General features: G+C 43.3%; 1 protein-coding gene across 2 annotated transcripts in view; it reads left to right on the top strand.

Annotated features, from left to right (window-relative positions):
• Window positions 1-11,749, top strand: part of TSPAN18 (tetraspanin 18) — a 134,361-nt gene extending 122,612 nt beyond the window's left edge. For both annotated transcript variants that reach the window (XM_018569895.1, XM_018569894.1), the window contains exons 8-11: window positions 1,183-1,281; window positions 3,422-3,592; window positions 5,424-5,507; window positions 11,371-11,749. In XM_018569895.1, coding sequence (XP_018425397.1) covers window positions 1,183-1,281; window positions 3,422-3,592; window positions 5,424-5,507; window positions 11,371-11,418 — 402 coding nt within the window. In that variant the 3' untranslated portion in view covers window positions 11,419-11,749. The remainder of the gene's footprint in view (window positions 1-1,182; window positions 1,282-3,421; window positions 3,593-5,423; window positions 5,508-11,370) is intronic.
• Window positions 11,750-21,595: the final 9,846 nt, after the last annotated feature.

A 21,595-nucleotide genomic window follows, 5' to 3' on the forward strand; every position in this document is an offset into this window, starting at 1 on the left:
CCCCCCCCCCCCCCCCATTGGGGTGCACCTACCACTATACTGCGTTCACTATACTCTGTTATTGATATGCCTGGTTTCCTTTAGGAATAGTGAGTAGAACCTTTTTTTTTACTTTTTTTTTTTTTTAATTTCATCATTTGGTCAATAAACATACTGCACTAGGAGGTGGCGCCTGCTCTGTGTTTTGTAGTGTTTGTAATGTCTGTGGGTTTTCACCATCCAACTGTATCCATCTCGGGACATCTGTGTTTTATCAGAACAGACATAAGCAGTTTACAGTCCACCAGCTGGTCGCAAGGCATTCTGGGTGGTTAATGGCGGTTTGTCTATTTAGCTGATATCTAGGACACCCGTATTGTATGTCAGAATTTGGTCAGGTGTTCTTGTTTTACTAACCACTGAGAAGTAGTATATGCTCTTACACCAGCCACTGAGAAAAAACATATGCTGATGTGTATTTATACTGAGCACAGGGATAGAGTGAACATTAGCTATTGAGAAGAGTTGGCCGCCAGTGTATTTTAGGAATCAGGAATGACGGGATATCATTTGTTTTAAATACCAGGTAGCAAGGACAGGGGCGGAGAATAATGTAAGTGGTTTAATATTGCATTCACACTTAATCCTCCTGTCCCATCGCACTCCTGACCGGACAAAAACCCAAATCCAACTGGGTGGGTGGGGTAGTGACAACGGATGCCTCCGTGAAGTGTAGATAGATGAAAGTAGTCACTCGCACTCCATGATATTAAAGTCAATGCTGTTTATTGACTGAGATAACACACATCTCCTTAGCGACGTTTCGAGACCATGCGGTCCTGTCCTCAGGCAAACAGAGAGTGGGTCAAGCAACAAAATCAAACAATAAATACAGGTGAAACAAAATCAAACCACCAATCACAATGCAGTTAATACCTCCTCCTCTGACGTCCTAACGACGTGATTCACACCATGCTGCCCAGGTGCAATTAGCTATATGCTGAACACATGATACAGTTGCATACTGGTAAAATACCTTGTCCGTAGTGGTGATCTTGCATTGCCCGAGATCTACCTGCTTTTTTCCGATCCGTGTCATCCATGGATCCGGGTAATATTGCATTCAGTCTGCCCCTCCAGTCATCTCACGGCGAATCTGAATATCGGGACCGTTTCTGATCTTCTGATTTTTTACCTTTGCAGCTAACCAGAGACTATTTCACCAAGGAGCTGAAGAAGCATTATCAGGGGAACAACAGTACGGACATATTCACATCCACCTGGAACTCCGTCATGAGTACTGTGAGTATAATAACCTTCTATCATGATTTGCGCACCCCTATACATAGTTACAATCATGGGCGCAGGAGTTACAAGAAATGTGATTTGCTCAACTTCATTTTAACTTCACAAAATGTGAAACTGATTTATTTAATGCAGTGGTCTCAACGTACCGGCCCGCGAGCCGGTACTGTGTGGCCCACAGCCAGCTCACAAGTCTGGTACGCGGTCACGGACTGCGTACCAGACTCGCGGGAGCAGCTACACGGTCTGCATCTCTGTCGGATGCTTCTGTGGCGGCATTCGGATCCTGAAGATTGATTAGTAAGGTCTGCAGCAGACCTTATCAATCGACCACTAGATCACCAGGGATCGATGATTGTGGCTCACAGCCTCCTCCCTGCAACTAGGTAAGCAGGAGCGGGGCTCTGTACCACATTTATTTTACATGTGGGTGTGCGAGGGAGGGACTGGGAGTTGTACTATTTTATATATGTGGGGGGGTGTAAGACTGTGGATTATATTATATGTTGTGTGTGTGTGTGTGTGGGGGGCTGGGAATTATATATACAGGTGAAACTCGAATAATTAGAATATCGTGCAAAAGTTCATTTATTTCACTAATGCAACTTAAAAGGTGAAACTAATATATGAGAGAGACTCATTACATGCAAAGCAAGATAATTCAAGCCGTGATTTGTCATCATTGTGATGATTATGGCTTACAGCTCATGAAAACCCCAAGAACCCCAAATTCACAACCTCAGAAAAGTAGATTATTACATGCAATCAATAAAACAAGGATTGTACATAGAACAATATCGGACCTCTGAAAAGTACAAGCATGCATATGTACTCAGTACTTGGTTTGGGCCCCTTTTGCAGCACTTACTGCAATTACTTTTGCACGATATTCTAATTATTCGAGTTTCACCTGTGTGTATATATATATATATATATGTGTGTGTGTGTGTGGGGGACTGGTTGTGTGTGTGTGTATTATGTCTGTATGTATTATGTGTGTATTATGTATGTATGTATGTATGTATGTAGGGGTATTTTTTCATGTGTATGGGGGGGAGTAGAAGTGTATTAGGCTCCATTCACACCTGTAGCTTTAGGTGCAATTAGGGATTCCTGCATCAGGAACATGCGTTTCCTGCAGTTAGGAATCCCTAATCTGGCGTTCACAATTGGCAGCTGTCACCTATTCAAGTTAATGATCAGGTGACAGTAGTTGCATGTAAACTCCTGCACACCGCATGTAATGATACGTGATATGATTACATTCAGTTAGAAATCAATCACTCTCCCTGGACGCAATGATTGTGCATCCAGGGAGAGTGTTTTCTAACCGCATGTAATCATATCACATACCATTACATGTGGTGTGCAGGAGTTTACATGCAACTGCTTTCACCTGATCATTAACTTGAATGGGTGACAGCTGCCGATTGTAAACACCAAATCAGTGATTCCTGCTGCAGGAAAATGCAAGTTTCTGATGCAGGAATCCCTAATTGCACCTAAACCTACAGATATTATTGGGGCCTTATTGTGTGTGTATTAGGGTCTGTAGTACCAAACCAGATATAGTTACATTTTATTTAAAGTATGAAATTTTGCAAGCGGCCCCCATGGGAGAAAAAAAATTTGTCGAGTGGCCACCGAGGGAATGGAGTTTGAGACCCCTGCTTTAGTGTGTGTGTGGCATTCTAGTGTAGCTGACTCCTAACTCTTCTAGGACACATATGGAGGGGTGCCCTTCTTCTGTGACTTATGCAGCTGTGTGTGCGCCGCCAGGGTCCTTTTACAGCATATATCTCCCTTGAGCAAAGCTGCACAAAGTCCTGCACTATGTTTTTTAAATGTTTGTTTTTGTAAATAAATAACATGTACGGTGCAGTTAATTTAACACTGTTGGACCTGTTGAGCTCTTTTTCATGAACACTGGTAGACTTATTCAATAAATAGCACAAGGAGCTAACCACAGAAAAAAAAAGCAACCACTCAACAAGACAAGTACAAGATGGATTCTGATTGGATGCCATGGGTGCACTTAGCGCTGGACTGTTTGCTCTCTGACTGTGTTTGTATCTGCCACCTAGATTGCAATTTTGTTTCACATTTTTCAGTGACCCGCTGCTGCTTTCTCTTGCAGTTTGAATGCTGTGGTGTGAACGGCCCTGAAGATTTTGGGGACACCTTGCACTTTAAGGCCCATTCCCACAACGCAGTGCCTGAAGCTTGCTGCCGGAGGAACATCCTGAGAAGAGAGTCGGAGATCCTGAGCAAAACAGAGTGCATGTTGGGTATCGACCTGAACAGACAGGTAAAGACCGTCCGATATGATAAAGTGTACCTGTCTCCTGCAAATAATGACAGAATCCATTTAGTGGGCTGCACAAAATAAAGGTGACAAATTTCTCAGCAAGCAGTGTCAGTAGGGATGGGTGAGGTGCTATGTACCTTTATGCGATCACCTTCATTGTGGATTGATAGGCTGAGCATTAATTTAGCCTCTATGATGGCTATACACTGAGTGGCCAGATTATTATGACCACCTGACGTTTGCAGGCAAATTAGCTATAATTTGGCGCTGAAGTTGCTAGAGGGCCAGACCATTATAAATAGGGAAGCAGGTTGTTTACCACGAGAGTAGAAGTGATTTTTTTCTGAAGATACGGGGAAACAACGCGATTTAACAGCCTTTGAACGTGGGATTGTTGGCGCCTCCCATGGAGCGAGTATCAGCAAAACAGCAGAATCAGTTAAATGTTCAAGAGCAGCTGTTGTTAAAGTGTTTAAAGACCGGACTGTCAGCCGAAAATCTGGGTCTGAACGTGCGAATTGTGGCCGTCAGAGACTAGTCAATGTTAGGGCAGAACGGAGAGTGGCAAGACTGGTACAAGACAACAGAAGGGCAACAGTGCATCAAATTGCTGCAGATCTTAATCAGGGATCCTCTCAAATGATCTCTGAACGCACTGTTCGCCGTACACTGCATTGTATGGGATATGGAAGCCGAAGGCCGGTTCGAACACCTTTGCTGTCTGCAGTTAACAAGATAAAACGCCTCCAATTCGCACAGGAACACAAGGATTGGACAGTCGAGCATTGGAGGTCATGTGGCCCGATGAATCACGTTTCCAGTTGCATCATGCAGATGGCAGAGTGAGAATTTGGCGGAAACAGCATGAAAGCATGCACCCCACATGCGTGAGTACAACCCTTCAAGCTGGTGGGTCAGTGTTATGGTTCGGGGCATGTTTTCCTGGCATGATTTGGGCCCTTTAATTCGTGAGGAACAACGTCTGAATAGCACAACATACCAAAGTATCGTTGCTGATCAAGTTCATCCTATCATGTTGATGGCTTATCCCAATGCAGATGGCTTCTTCCAACAAGACCATGCGCCATGCCACGGTGCTCGTATTGTGCAGGAGTGGTTTCAAGAACATGGAAGACTTTACCTTGCTTAGGTGGCCCCCACAATCGCCAGATCCCAATCCAATTCAACATTTGTGGGACGAAGGTGAAAGAGCCATCAGGCAGCTAGTTCCACAACCATCAAATCTCACAGAACTGGACAGTGCTATTCATCAGGCCCGGTGTCAGATTCCTCGCATCACCTTTCAACATCTCGTGGAGTCAATGCCAAGAAGAATCGCCGCAGTATTGAAGGCAAAAGGTGGCCCAACGAAGTACTGATGGGGTGGTCATAATAATCTGGCCACGCGGTGTATAGCTGACAGGTGCTCTTTTAAGGACAGGTTGTAAAGAAATGTCACCAGCATGACAAACACGTCAATTTCAGTGAATCTTCATTTTATTATTTTTCAGAAGTCACTCAAAGTAGAATCAAGCGCTTTCGGGGCCACACAGGGTCCCCTAATAGTTTGAATTCATGGATGTGTTCAACCTTGAATGGTTCTCTTTAGAGAGAACCAGCGAAGACTGGACCACTTTTTAGAATCTGGATATTTAATGAGTGTGCTTGTAAATGTGAATAATCAGATGTAGGGAAAATAAGTAAAGGTAAAGAAGGGGCTTGCTGCAGAAGGCCCATTTATGACCTTTCCTCGTGTCAAATGTCAGAGAACTTTCATGCAACCCAAGGGTGAAGGGTAACACTTCTGTACATTTTGTGGTTTCTCCTCTAGGGCTGTTATTCCACAATACTCAGTTCCTTGGAGCCTTATGTATATAGTGCTGGAGCATTGGCCATCGGAGTCTTGGCTGTCGAGGTAAGAGCTTTAGCTGTGTATAGAGCACTCTTTCTCAACCATGGTTCCTCCAGACGTTGTTAGGGGTTCCTTGAGCAATCCGCAAAACCACTGACACCAATGATCTGTATAGCAAATTTAGCTTGTAAGGAAGAATTCTTCCCACTGATCACCAATGTAAGGAACGGTAAGTGTAATAGGGCCCTTTTCCCACTGACCACCAGTGTAATGGGGCCCTTTTCCCACTGACCACCAGTGCAATGGGGCCCTTCTCCACTGGCCACCAATTGGAAACAGCATTACACTCATCACCACTGTAATGGGCCCCTTTTCCAACTGACCACAACTGTAATGGGCCCCTTTTCCCACTGAGCACCAGTGTAATGGGCCCCTTTTCCCACTGAGCACCAGTGTAATGGGGCCCCTTTTCCCACTGACCACCAGTGTAATGGGGCCCTTTTCCCCCTGACCACCAGTGTAATAGGGCCCTTTTCCCACTGACCCCCAGTGTAATGGGGCCCTTTTCCCCCTGACCACCAGTGTAATAGGGCCCTTTTCCCACTGACCCCCAGTGTAATGGGGCCCTTTTCCCCCTGACCACCAGTGTAATAGGGCCCTTTTCCCACTGACCCCCAGTGTAATGGGGCCCTTTTCCCCCTGACCACCAGTGTAATAGGGCCCTTTTCCCACTGACCCCCAGTGTAATGGGGCCCTTTTCCCCCTGACCACCAGTGTAATAGGGCCCTTTTCCCACTGACCCCCAGTGTAATGGGGCCCTTTTCCCCCTGACCACCAGTGTAATAGGGCCCTTTTCCCACTGACCCCCAGTGTAATGGGGCCCTTTTCCCCCTGACCACCAGTGTAATAGGGCCCTTTTCCCACTGACCCCCAGTGTAATGGGGCCCTTTTCCCCCTGACCACCAGTGTAATAGGGCCCTTTTCCCACTGACCCCCAGTGTAATGGGGCCCTTTTCCCCCTGACCACCAGTGTAATAGGGCCCTTTTCCCACTGAGCACCAGTGTAATGGGCCCCTTTTCCCACTGACCACCAGTGTAATGGAGCCCTTTTCCCACTGACCACCAGTGTAATGGGGCCCTTTTCCCACTGACCACCAGTGTAATGGGGCCCTTTTCCCACTGACCACCAGTGTAATGGGGCCCTTTTCCCACTGACCACCAGTGTAATGGGGCCCTTTTCCCACTGACCACCAATTAGAAGGAGCATGCCACTGACAGCCAGTGTAAGGGGACACTTTACTGACCACATACCTGTATGTCAGGGAACACTGCGGCTTTCACTCTCTGCATTCCTTTTTGGTCTATAATATTTATGTTAATACTTAAAATGTCATATAGAGAAGTGGAAAAATATGCAAAAATAAGCCACATTTTTAGTCTTTTTTCGTGGAAATAAATTTGGAATGCATGGGCAAATCACCTGCTTTCCCCATTAACCAGTGAGCTCAAATTACACACACACACACACACACATCAAAGTCTGCTATAAGCTGGTCTGATTTATTACGGCACATGAAGGTTTTTTTAAGATAATCTAGAGAGAAGGGGGGAGGATGTTATACAAAGCTCAACAGATAATATAGAAGGTCAAAACAGAAAGCTAAAAGGCTAAATTTCTAAGAACGGAGGGTGAAAACACTTGCAAAAAGTTCAGTCTTCACTTGAAATGAACAGTTCTTTTTATAGGATTGATGTAGTTGTGCTTTATAGGTACGTCAAGTGGATTTCTCTTCTTGATAGTCTTGATAATCTCATGCTTGTAATTTTGGTCATAAGTTGATTTGATCACAACTTGTCTGGAACTTCACACATTCCATAACTTGTCACCGTGTCTCAAGCCCAAATTTTGGTTAAAATGAGTACCGTATATACTCGAGTATAAGCCGAGTTTTTCAGCCCATTTTTTTTGCTGAAAAGTGCCCCCCTCGGCTTATACTCGAGTCAGCGTGGTCCAGTGGTCAGGTTTCTTCTTACTTACCTCGCCGAGCGTCGCGTCACTGCTGCTCCGGTGGGCGGCGCTCCGAGCGGGGTCATCTGGCAGTCTCCGGGTCCTAATTTAGAAGAAAAAAAAAACCCTGCAGTGGCCAGTCAGGAGCAGGGGAGCAGGGATGAGTCAGCGGCGCGCTGGTCAGGCGAGAGGAGCTCCAGGTGGGGTTGTAATTTAGCGGGCAGGCACCTCTAAGTCAGCTAAATTAGGACCCCACCTGGAGCTCCTCCCACTGGACCAGCGCGCCGCTGACTCGTCCCTGCTCTCTCCGACACACGGACACTGAGTGAGGGGAGATTTGGGGGGATTTATTACGGTAACCAATTATGTAGTGTCTGCACTGTATTAGCAGTATATACTCTATATGGAGTTTATACTGCTAATACAGTGCAGACAATACATTTACAATTATACTAACATGAATGTATTAAATGATCTGTATGTAGCCCTGTACCATGGATCATTTAACCCATTCATGTTAGCAGAGGATCATTGTAAATGTATTGTTGCAGGCACTCTATATGTACATGTACTATATACTACATATAGAATGCACTGAACAATAGATTTACAATTATCCTCTGCTAATATGAATGGTTTAAATGATCCGTAGTACATGATATGTAGCCCTGTACCCCCTTTTCCACTTACAGAGCTAGGTTATTGTTTTTCTTTGAAATATTCATGTAATTTTATTGGTATCTATCTTCATTTTGTACATTTACCAGTAGCTGCCTCATTTCCCACCCTAGGCTTATACTCGAGTCAATACTTTTTCCCAGTTTTTTGTGGTAAAATTAGGTACCTCGGCTTATATTCGGGACGGCTTATACTCGAGCCTATACGGTATATGGATATGCCAAGCCTTAAATTCTATGCTTTGAAGCCATTTTGAATCGCAAATGCCATATTGAGATGTTCTCCCACACTATATTTATTTTTCATGCTATTGTGCCATGAGTTGTAGATAATGTAGTTATCAGCAGGTGTTCCCAGGTGTACCCTTGAATGTATTTCAAGGGTCCTTTCATGTTAAGTAGATTGAGAACGGTTGGTTATAGACAAAGCAATCAATGGCATAAACGTGCAGTGACTTCTTCTGGCCAGGAGGTGGCACTCTAGCTGTTCTTTTTTTATTTGCAAAATGCAAGGTTTTCTAGGGCAGCGGTGGCGAACCTATGGAACATGTTCTAGAGAGGCCCCTCTGGTGTCACACAAGCCTAGGCAGGGGTGTCTAATTCGTAACGCCTGACGCGTAGTTTTTTTTACATTTAGCCCTGCATCAGGCAAGCAGTGCTAAATGTAGAGCATGGAAGCCAGCGCTTGTTTAATAAAATTTATCTCAGCGATGCTGCAGAGATCACTTGTATGCAGTCTGCAGGTCAGTTCTCCCCCCATGGTCTACACCTCCCCTCCGACTGCTGCCTCTAATCACCAGCTGCCTCCCTCCCCGCGGTTTTCTGGATCCCCACTCTTCTGGGGGAAGTAGTTCAGGCTGGGGAGCAGTGCTTACAATGTCCGTTCTTCGCTCTCCTCCGTGTGAACACTGAGACATGAATGCTGTACATATACAGCCTTCCTGTCTGAGCCGTCACAGGAGAGCCAGCACAGCGCTGTGCTAAAACTCCTGTATTGGAGGTGACAGGTTCAATAAAGAGAACCCGTCACCACAAAATGCTCTCACACAGGGGCTTGTTATCTCCTGTGTGATGGCAATAAAGTTAAGAGTATAAAAAAAAAAATTAAGTAGAAAATAAGAAATAACTAAAATTAAAAAAGTGATAAAGTAGAAAAGAATAAAATCGAATAAAGTAGAATAAAATCAATAAAAATGATAAAAAATAAAGTAAAAGAAGCTAAATAAAAATTTAAAGACGTAAAAAATAATGAAGCGATAAATTTAAAAATAAAATGTTTCAAATATGTGTGTTTTCCTGATTTTGCCTAAGGCAGGGACGCTAAACGTTTTTTAAACCCCAGTGCCCAAACTAAAACACAATACCAAACTTGAGATAAATAAATTGATTTTGCATTGCAGTTTGGGCACTCGGGCTGAAAGACCTTAGCAGTCTCTGTTCTAGGGCGTGCTTGCAAATCAAATGGTGTCAGTAAGCTTATTGAAAAAGGTAAAGAGCAGCGTGCTGTAAGCCACAGCCATCAATAACCAATCAGCATTTTCGCTCTAACTGTTGGAGAAATTTGGTTGCTGTGGTAACTGCCCTTTTATCAATATTCTTTCCATATTCCATCTGGTACTATGAATAGTAATGTTACCTCAGAATACCATCCCTCCAAGCAATGCTCAAAAAAAAAAGTGACAGATCAGATATAAACTTTTTTTCTTTTGGAATGTTTGCAATTATTAAAGTGGAACTCTGGTCAAAATCTCAAATGTCGCAACATATTACCAGTTTTGCAGCATTTGTCATTCTAAAGCTGACCATGTACACCTAGATTATCTGCAGATTTTCAATGATCAGATGGAAAAAGTGCAACAGATTCCTCCACCTACGCTAAACTGTGTGGATGGAGGAATCTCCCCACTGGGCCAAGCTTCAGTATCTTGCTGGTCGGCCCCGCTGGCTCTCAAAACAACTGAATAATGCCTGCATCCAATCATGTTCAGGTATTTTGAGAGCCAGCGGGGCCGACTAGCAAGCTACTGAAGGTTGGCCCAGTGGAAGATTCCTCCATGTACACAGTTTAGCGTAGATGGAGGAATCTGTTGCACTTTTTCCATCTGACCATAGAAAATCTGCAGATAATCTATAGGTGCGTGGCCGGCTTTAGTGTGGATTTAGTTTAGAGAAAGGACTGTTGCTGAGCACCAAAAAAGTAGAACTTGGGCTGGATGCGGGATTAGAGCATCCCTCTCTCTATGCCTTGCCCAACACTGCTATTGAGACAACCCAACTTTAACTTGAGTTTCCAAGCTGTGATGGGTTGTTCCAGTCAAGCTGTGTTCCTTCTGGAGCTGCTTGGTGATGGTTGCTGACCAGATTGAAAGGAAAGGGCAGTAGTTCGATTTTATTTTTTCTGCCCGGGACCCATGGAGAGAATAGTTGTCACTTCCTATCCCATAGACACAACAGGGCGAAAGAACAAATCTCTCCAAAATAAAGGCAATCCTCTCTCAGGGCTTGTGTCAATGGCATCAGTTCGACACGCTTCTGAGATCCTTCAAAATTCATTGACAGGTGCGTTTCACCTGTAGTTGACCTCCTTCTGAGCTGCATTCAACTAGTACGTTTTGCATTCCTATAGACTGGTGTGGGAATGGAAAACCTGTCTGACATGAGCATAAAGTTTAATGACACAGGCCCTTAAATGGTGGTCAGCAAAACAAATGTCCCATTGGAAGATTTCTTCCAAGTTCCTGTGTCGGTGACAACTCAAAAGTTTGGATTATCCCTCGCTTAGGGGCGTAGTTATAGAGCAAGGAATGTAGTTATAGAGCAAGGAACAGGCACCGGTAAGTTTCACCTGCAGTGAATAGTGAATGTCAAATATAACCTTACAGTTCCTGTTGACAGTGGTCACCTGGTATCTGACAAATTCACACAGATGAACTCCAAAGTCTTAAGGAAAGCCTTTCCAGAAGAGTAGAGGCTGTTATAGCCACCAAGGGGGGCAACTACATATTAATTCCCATGGTTTTGTTATGGGATGTCCAACGCGCTCGCATAGGTGTGACGGTCAGGTGTCCATATTAATTCCCATGGTTTTGGAATGGGATGTCCAACGCGCTCACATAGGTGTGACGGTCAGGTGTTCACAAACTTTTAATCATATGATGTACTTTTCAATCTGCTTAGTACATGCCATTTTTAACTTTCCTAAAGCTTATATTACTTTTCTATTTTGTTTTCTGATCCGCAGCTCTTCGCCATGATATTTGCCATGTGTTTGTTTCGAGGCATCCAGTAGAGAGAGGATTTCGGCAGATGGACTGCGTGCCAAAACTGTGAGAGTCTCCCAACTCCCCAATCCATCCAGACCACCATCTTGCTTCAAAGCCCCTACTGACAGGGGGCCTTGCACAAGCGTTGGGGCCTCCAACCGTAACAGTGTTACTGTGAACACCCAAAATTAAGAAAGGACTCTTTCGATTTACCAGCTTTCGGTCTCCATATGGGGGAGACTACATTGTGACGACATCACTCTGCGGAAATATAGCAGACTAAGCGTCGTCTGATCAGCACCACGATTCAAATATGTAAATATCGGACTGGACCTAACTGACCCACCCTGGACCAATCAGCCGGGTCTGAGGGGTTTAAGAATCGTCACCTGAAAGTGACAGAAGCCTGCAGGGTAGTAATACGCACTGTATTTTTTTTCCGATTTACCAACGGAAACCGTCAGTTCCTATGTCTGTATTGTGTCTAAGAACTAAATAGAATGATATTCTTTTTTTAGGACATTGGTTTAGATGTTTTTGCTTTAAGGAAATTATTGTATTGTGGCACAAATACCATACTGCTCCTGTAGTGATGGTAGGTGGTTATTTTAGGAGGCTACTACTTAAAGGAGAACGTTAGGCAAATGGGGGTAAATACACACAAGCAGCTGCCAAGTACTTTTCAATGATGTTTGGCCATTCTTGTGATTCACACTTCACATAATACATGCCAAGCAGGTGATTTTAGCATTGCCCCGTTCACTTTGAAGCCTCCAGCCTCTACAATGAATGCATTTGTGACACAGAAAGAACTAAAGCTGAACCAGTCATCAAGGGGGTATGTGAATCACAAAAATGGTGCAACAGAACTGCAAACTGGATGGCAGGCAAGACAGTTCATTTATATACGTATTTCAACTGTGGAAGGGAAATTTCCACTTATTCAAAGACCAACATATTAGTGCTGGAACTATCACTCTGTATCCTAAAGTTAAGAATATATTGGCAACATTACATACCAAGCATCCATTTCTTCTTCCTAACAGACTCTGCCTTCCCACTCCAGGTAGTATCATGTAATGCCCTAAGGTCACTTCCTGGAGATTTACCGCAGGTCTGTTAGAGGCTGCAGGCCAGCAGATAAAGAAAAAGTGGTCATCGTCTATGCTGGCCTCAGTTCCAGCTGACTGCGCACCACAATGCAGGCGGACCAAAAATGGTCTCTCATCCAGAGTGGATTAAAGCAGTGAGACCTGTACAAAAGAACGTCCTTATTGTTAAAAGGTTTCCGAAGGGACAGGATACATGTATGGCTAAAGTAAAGAGAACTGTAGCATGCTTTTCTCAGGCAGAGCTACCTAGGCTCCTTTAGCAACCAATCAGATGCTGTTTTTTTTATATATAACCATCACTGGAAAAATTCTAGCTGCAATCTAATTGGTCGCCCTGGACAGCAGTCTGATTTGGAGCAGTTTAGATTTGTGTTTGCACCAGCATTAATCATTATTGACGAGCAAATGTTCATTAATACAGATGAGCCTCTATGTGTAGCGACTCTACAACATTAACACTTCAAAATGCGGATTGTGCCAATTTGCAGCTTTTAGGTTTTAAAAAGGGATCACAGAATAGGCTATGGCTCCAGAGAGCCGTGCCGGAATGAAAACAGAGGACCGTTCGCCTATACTCTGGTATGTGTTGCCTTTTTGTCTCCCCCCCCAAAGCAGAGTCCGACTATTGTTCTGTCCGCCAGGAAGCCAAATCACAAGTGTAAGTTAGTTAGGCCAAAAGTGTAATGAATGTACATGGTGAATAAGTGATACAATCCAGAGTCTGTACAAGAACAAGGAAACGGGATAGGAAAGAAAACAGTTGATGAAGTTGAATATTTTGTTGCAAACCTTGAAAGTCAAACTCCAGCCAAACCTTTAGTTTTTGTATGGAAGTGTTGGAGCCAGGGGTAGGCAACCGTGGCACTCCAGCTGTTGTGGAACTACAAATTCCATGAGGCATTGCAAGATTTTGACAGTCAGGACTGCCGGAGGCAAAGCTATGATGGGATTTGGCGTTGCCTACCCTTGGGTTAGAACATTAAAGGCAACCCCAGAGAGGTGCAGATCTACTTTAAAACCATAAAGGGAACATCTTTAAAGGGGTCATGGCCTAAAGAGGGTGTGGCTATTGATATGGTGATAAAATCCAGAATTGGTTGTCACTGTCCCCAAAGCTTTCCTCACATTGGTGGTCAGTGAGACACCCCCCTAATTTATAGTGCCTCCATTACACTGCTCCTCAGAGTACTGCTCATCATTATAATATTAGAAGCACCCCCAGTGTCACCATGCATGACCACCTTTTTAATTTTGCTGAAATCGGATAAGATCAGGAAAATGAACCGATAGCTCTGTAGTGTGAGGACTTACCTAAAACAATGTATCTTATTTGTGCATCACTCGGCTGTAGATCCTTCAATAATCTCTGAATTGGCACTGACACTGTCCTTCCTTCTGGAGGGGGGCTACTTTTGTTCCCCATGGTCCCTGTGTGTGTTGTCAAGTAGTCAGCGCTCCAAGCTCACTCCTGTGATGGACTACAATCTCATGTTTAGTTTACTCATTTGTATGGAGATTGTAGTCCATCATTATTGTAGTGACAGGGTCTCTTTAAGCATTTATCCAAATAAATACAATAAAGATTAATTATTTGTTCCTCAGTTCATTTATCCTAAAAAAGAAGTTATCAGCTCAGTTAACCAGGAAAGGAATCAATGATTCCCTGGGGTGTTGGATCCTTTTGAATTCTGTAGTAAACTAAATGTGAATTTGTAGTCCATCACAGGAGCGAGCTTGGAGCGGTGACCACAACACACACAGGGACCATGGGGAACAATAGTAGCCCACCAGAAGGAAGGACAGTGTCAGCACCAATTCAGAGATGATTTGAGGATCTACAGCCGAGTGATACGATTAACAACAATGTATTTTATTTGTGTAAGGCCTCGGTCACATGGGGCGTACATGTCCGTGCGGTGTGCATGCCCATAATGGGCTGATCCGGGAGGGACAGGTGCTGCGTGTGATTATGCGCAACAGCATGTTCTTTCCTATGGGAGGAATGCGGATGTACACAGTATGTGCGGGTAAGGGTGTCCGCACTTGGACTCAGTAAACCCCAAATCCATTTTTGGCATCTTTGCTCAGTGCATGCAGTTTTATTAAAGCAGAACTCCGGGCAAATGATAGTTTAGGACGATCGAAAAATGCAAAACAATACAGGGGTCACAAACTGCTACACGGCTACCAACAAACCCTAACCCCAATTGAAAGCAATTTAGACTGCAACAAGCGTTTTTTTTTTTAATAGGGATGCACCGGTACTAGTATCTCGTACTCATCCAACTGCTTCCAATGCCTATCCCAATACCGGAACTTCCGGTATCAGGAAGCCAGGTGGCGAGTCATTACACACTGCCCAGCTTCCCGATTGTCGGTTAAGCCGGCTCCATGCTCCCACGTCACCAGGGAGCTGGCTTGCCGGCCAATCAGGAAGCCAGTGGGCGGGTAATCTGACATAAAATAGGTGTTATCCCACTTTGGCTGTGAAACTACAAATACACGAGAAAGAAGAGTTACATCACTTTGGAGTCATTGCCTTTAACTGTTATCAGATGACAAAAAAAGGGTTTCAACTGTTTTCTACTCCATCCAAAATAGATTGCTTTGTCTGGTCCCTGGGGGCATCTCTATCTACACGTTGGCAAATATTCTAAAACAATATGCTACTGTCCCTTTAAGATGTACATCACATGAAATCACTGACCATTTGATGCCATCTTGCTCGGTAAAAGCAAAAATGTGATCTGTAAATAGTTACTTAGTTATTATTTTTTTTCTTCCTTGTAATTTTATGCATTTGTGAATTATATTATTCCACAGGCACAAGTGCAATTTCATTTAACTTATCCTAACTTTATATTCGAGAACCTTTGCGGCCTTCAATCCATTGCTCCATTATGGCCAACTTTGCACTAAATTAATGTCGGAAAATTGTTACAATCTTTGTATTCATTATGCCGCCTACTGGTAGATGTGTAGTACTGCGCTCAGAGAACGGAATAAACGCTCTGGGTATAATAACACCTGATGGGATTTGGGGTATTATTATTATAGGTATTTTATATAGCGCCGACAATTTACACAGTGCACAATCACATCAGTGTCCCTGCCCTCGAGGAGCTTACAATCTAAAGTCCCGATCTCACATGCCTAGCCTGCAATGACTTTAAATACAACCATTGAGAGACAACAAGCACCAGTATAGAGGACAGGAGATCAGCAAACTCATTTTACTTGCTTCAGTTGTACATGGGAGTTCCAAGTGTAAGGAAACAGGCCATCCAAACCCTAAATAAAGTGGAGGTATTCCTTAAGTTTTAAAGCAACCCCCTTTTTAAACAATGCAGAGCTGAGAAAAACACAGAAAACCCACAAGCTGCCTTTTATGCTGCGATTTCTGACCTCTATACCGTTACTGTGAATATCGTTCTGTAGTATCCCCGTCCCCCAGACATTGGATTTCCCATTGATGCGGCGTACCTTGTCCGACAGCACCACCTAGAGGACACCTTCTGAGCTGCACCTCTACCAGAAGAATCTGGATACATTTGAAGGCTGAAAACTTTAATTTTGTAACTGTAAATGTTTGTTTATATGAAATAGTTAAAGCTACATTGTCCTGCGAAGACTTGCTACTTTTTCTCTCTCTTTTGGCAATAGGTGAACAGGACATTTGAGCACTTCTTATTTGTGTAAAAAATAAAATAAAAGAGAACAAAAAAAACACCAATAAACTTGTGAAAGTGAAGTAACAGCACAGTGTGGCATCTGACTGATATTTAAAGGGGAATGAGTCTTTTTTTGGTGTTATTTTTCTACTAGATCAATTTAAATGAAATCCGCTTAAAGTGATTAGCCATAACTACAATTAAAAGAAAAAAATTATACACACACTTGCTACAAACGTGTGTGTGTGTGTAAATTATATTTAATTATTTTTATATATATATTCTTTCTTATGGATGGGCTTACACATCTGTGGTACACACCTTTAGGGTTAAAAAAAAAGAACATATATATTACACGCATATATAGATATACACGCTTACTGTATATCTCTTATTTCAAAGCAGACAACATGCAAGGAAATTTTTTTTTTATGTGCCCTGCTCACACCATACTTGTGCGTTGCATAACAAATTAGCATGCATGCAGCATACAAAAATTAATGTCAACGTGTAAACCCAATGCAACAGACACAAAAAAAAAAGCTACCAATCGTGACCCTTGGAGGGGCTTAAACAGAAAAAAAAAAATGAAAAAATGTAGCTAAATGTGCAATGCCTAAAAAAACTGCATGTTGACACACATCAATGAGCCCTACCTTTTGCGTGTGCATCACCACTTGCATCCAGCAGGAGGCCCACTTGATATATTAACCAGCTTCTGAGAATTTTTACCAAATCATTTACTGTGAAGCTGTGATTACCCTGTGTAATGTCATCTTCTGCTATTTACAGGAAGTCTAATAACGTTACACCCGACTGAATGACTCAGAGTTGGTATGCCCTCCCCCCTATCCCAGGTAATGAGGAGACAATCATTGTTAGTTGGAGGCAATAAAAAAATTGAGCAGACAGTGCTGGGCTTTCTTAATACAATGCTCAGTATTCCTGCAAATATTGTATCATGGAAGCATTGTGAAGTATGTATGTATACACTGAGTGGCCAGTTTATTATGACCACCTGACGTTTGTAGGCAAATTAGCTATAATTTGGTGCTGAAGTTGCTAGAGGGCCAGACCATTATAAATAGGGAAGCAGGTTGTTTACCACGACAGTAGAAGTGATTTGTTTCTGAAGATACGGGGAAACAACGCGATTTAACAGCCTTTGAACGTGGGAGCCATGGAGCGAGTATCAGCAAAACAGCAGAATTCGTTACATTTTCAAGAGGGGCTCATTAAAGTGTTTAAAGACTGGACTAAAGCCGCAAATCTGGGTCTGAACGTGCGAATTGTGGCCGTCAGCGACTAATCAATGTTAGGGCAGAAAGCAAATTACTATATCTCTGTCTATCTATTATATAGAGAGAGAGAGAGAGAGAGAGAGAGATGCATACAAAAAAACTATCCACATGCCAATTCCTACTGGCTGAGCCATTCCAGGCAACAAGTGAACGGATAATGCATTCCAGCCAACACCATATTTGAGCTATAGTCAGAAAGCTCACTCAGTTTACCTTCTTCCGAGCTCCACGTAATTCAGCCAGGTTGCGGAAATTGGTACAACCGGTTCCATATCCTGGATTGCGTGCACATTTTCCCTTGCTGCTTTTTTCTAAAACAATTACTTCCAAACATCACACGTTAAAACAACCAAGGCAACAGTACAGCCAAGAAAGCTGCCAATTAAAACTGCAAACAACAACAACAAAAAAGCAATGACATAAAACCACAAATCTCAATAATAACGCCAAGAGAAGTCCATAATTGCTGAATGCATATTTTTATTATGGAAGGTACTGAGGTATTCAGTTTTAAAACACAAAGAGGAAAAAAAAATACAACAGTCTTCACAAAATCACACTGTTGTGATGGCGAGGAAGGGGAGGAGGTTTACAGTGTACCTGTCAGGGTTAAACAGTGAAGTCCATGAAGTCATTGGTCCCGAATATAAGTTTCCACTTTACCAGAAATCCCTGACTGGATTTCAGCCCCTCTAGGTAGTATCATGGAGAGGTCCCCACTTCCCACAGCCCCCCTTTGTGAAAGGCAAGACCCCATCCTGCTGGTGGAGTGGAGTCCCCAGTCGTTTCTCTACAAAAGGCTTTGCAATTTACAGTCACAACGCTATACCAGACTTCACCAATAGGTGGAAGATGTGAGATCTGTGAGAAAACCAAGGAGCGGGATAAGGAGGGGGTCCCCTCTATCGCCACAGAAGGGGTCCCATACAAACACGGGGTGTTCACTTTTTCTCGAATCCCCCTTTTGATGCTACATTCTCACATATCTTGCCGTACTCGTAATTATGCCGTACACATAATCTTGCCGTACAGGTTAAGTCATCTCTGTCTCCTGCCAGTGGCATCCAAACACCAAAACTGGGATATTCTAACACAAAAGCTGCTACAGAATAAAAAAGTCTGCCCAGGGAAAAATTATACTTCAAGTATAGGTGGGTTCTATGGGCTGGGTCACCTGCTGGCTTTTTACAGGAATCGGGACATCGGTGGCGAGGTCTCCCACCAGATGGTGTCCCCGCCATTTTGGAGTCTCCCTTGTTCTTCTACAGCATGTAAAACGTTTTTACTGCATTCTCCATCATATAAAACTAACAGGGAGAGAGTGAACCCATGGTAATGGCCACAGAGGATATGCCGACCCTTGTGGCTCGAGGGAAAGGAGCTCAAACTGGGAAAACATAAACCATTGGGTGATTTAAAGTGAATGTGTATTCCATTTCAGACTAAAGTCCTGCCTAGGAGCAGAGGTCACATGAGCCTCGATATGAGCTTTGTGCACCCCTCTGATTTCATTTCACTTGGATCTGACTTTGACGTCCTGGTCAAGCTCTTCCAACTGCCATTGCACTGTCCAATAAGTCTGCCTCAGTGGCCAGTAAGCGTCCTTTCATTGAACAGAGGACATGGTTTTTGGAAGAACCTCAGCAAAAAAAAGTCAAGCCTCAGTAACAAAGTATAACTAATTCGGAGAGGTGCACAGAAGATCAAAGGGCATTAGTACCATCCTGTGGGGTCAGCTCTTAGGCAGAACCTTTACTTCTAAAACTTTAGGTTAACCATTACTCTTAAGCATCTAACCAAAAAAACGAATGGTTCCACGTGGACTGACCCTTTAAAGTACAACTTTGTGGCAAATGTGGTACTTTAAGCCCAGACAGCAAAATAATCATCTCAAAATCGGCAAAATGTTCTTAAATGTCTAACTTGCAGGGTTACAGGGCTCAGTTTTTGCGCTCACAGACCCGGTGCCGCACCTCTGCCAGGACATTGCGTGTTATTGGTGCGAATTAGAAGCTAGATGGGGTCATGGTGTTACATTCAGTGGGGACAAGTCCTTCTCAATTGAAGATGTCTGTACTTCGAATGAGCTCCACTAGTGGTAGAGGGTGAAATGTGGCTTTCAGCACTGAAGGGCTTTAGTTGGCACATGTATGGGGTGCTAGGGTACACACAAGGGATGCGATGGCAGTGTTGGTTGCCACTTGGCATTTACACTGTTCAAAAGTTTCAACTTTAAAGAAAATGTTTCCATTCTTTTTGTGGGCATCATAAACTATTCTTAGGGCTCAATCACATTTCTATTTACTCCTATTGGCACCCCAACGCACCTGCATTTCATTGCACCAAAACACACAGATGTGAATACTCAATGGAGCCGATTAAGAATGCGTTCCCCTACCGCCTATCTGTGCAGATGATGTACACGGCAGATTACTGCCACTAGATGGAGCCAAGGAGAAGAGAAGTGTCCTAAGCTCCCCGGCTCCACCTAGTGGCAGTAACGCTGTGCAAACGTCATTTGTATTAGCTATACACTGAGCGAACGTATTTTAAAAATCAGACCATGTGTGTTGTGCTACAAAAAAAAAATAGCAGGTGCAATTTTTCAAGCATCAACAACCCTTTCCAAATTCATTTTACTGTAAAACCACAAAAAAAGCGCCAAACCAAAATGGCGTCCAAGTAGTTTTAATAATTGGTGATATCATCACACAGAACAGCCAACACAGCTTGTGCCGCCCTATTGATTTTGGGGCATGCTTTTCCCAGACCTTTTTACAAGCCAACGAGCTACATTTAATACAGGATTGGTCTGGAAAGTTGTTTCACTCAAGCTCTGATAAAAGGGGGGCATGTGTTAGCTCCCGAAACACAATGGCTGTCCTATCCTATGATCTATAATTAGGAGGTTCCTGAACTCTTCCAGCATTTGGTTTGGCCCTCCTTTTGTCGTTTTGAATTAAGAAAGCTGGTTGGATGACCAGTGAAACGTCTTCAAGAAAAGAAAAAAATACAGCAAGTCCAGTTGCCTTGACTTATTTTTTTTTTTACAGATACCTCCTTTTGTGGTTTACACTTTGAGTCACATGTCGGATACTCGCTAAGGAGGAGCCTTGTTGTACATGAGTGTCATTAGCAGAGCTAGCGAGCTCCATGAATTATGAGGTTTTTTTGTATTATTAAACTTTGATAGAATGTCAGAGTTTCTCTTGGGTGTGTCTTTCGAGATGAATGAACTGCCTCTATAGCAATGGGTGGCGTCGTGAGGAGGGGTCATTTAAACTTTGCCACTTCCCCTGAAAGAACAGAAGACCACTTTTACCAGACTCTGGGAACCTTCACCCAACGATGCACCCAATGCCGTATGGTCAAACCCATGCGTCAAATAATTTACCACAATGTATTTGTCCGTCACATCTCTTACTCGCACACCATTGTACGAATACAGTACATACGGTGCACCACAACACGTGTGTGTAAATGCCCTAAGCCCTGCAGCGCACTGCATTGCCAAAAGGTATTGTTTTGTGCATCAAGGTTGGTTAACAGCCCATTCAAAATGATGGTCTACCTTAAAGTGACATTAAACCCTCAGATTTTTTTTACATAAAACAATACTGTTATGTGTTCCTTACTGTAATCCATGGTTGTTTCCCTTCTCTTTGCTGCTCTTCCTTTTAAATCTGTATCTGTTCTCATGCTCTGCAGAACTTCTGTTTTGCAGCAGACTGCCTTGTCTCAGGAATGGATATATGGTGTCTGTGTATAGGTTTGTATAGGCTTGTAACCTGAGCCAGCACTACAGGAAGAGGCCCTGAGCTGAAAAGGGAAGTTCTCCCCCAGCATGAGAAGACATGAGGATTTAAAAGGAAGAGCAGCAAAGAGAAGGGAAACTACCATGGATTACAGTAAGGCGCACATTACAGTATTGGTTTATGTTAAATCTGAGGGTTTAATGTCACTTTAAAACCCTATTAAATCTTCAGTTTTAAATTAGCTAAATGCATTCCAGGGGCATCAAATCTTAAAAGGTATGCAAAGTCTTTCAGTTCGTCTTCTTTAAAAATCACCCACAACTGATTAAAAAAAAAAAGCCTGGGTCCCGCCTGACTGTGTGGA

The sequence above is a fragment of the Nanorana parkeri genome, unplaced genomic scaffold (genome assembly GCF_000935625.1).
Source record: "Nanorana parkeri isolate BGI_ZX_2015 unplaced genomic scaffold, ASM93562v1 scaffold1420, whole genome shotgun sequence".
NCBI lineage: Eukaryota > Metazoa > Chordata > Amphibia > Anura > Dicroglossidae > Nanorana > Nanorana parkeri.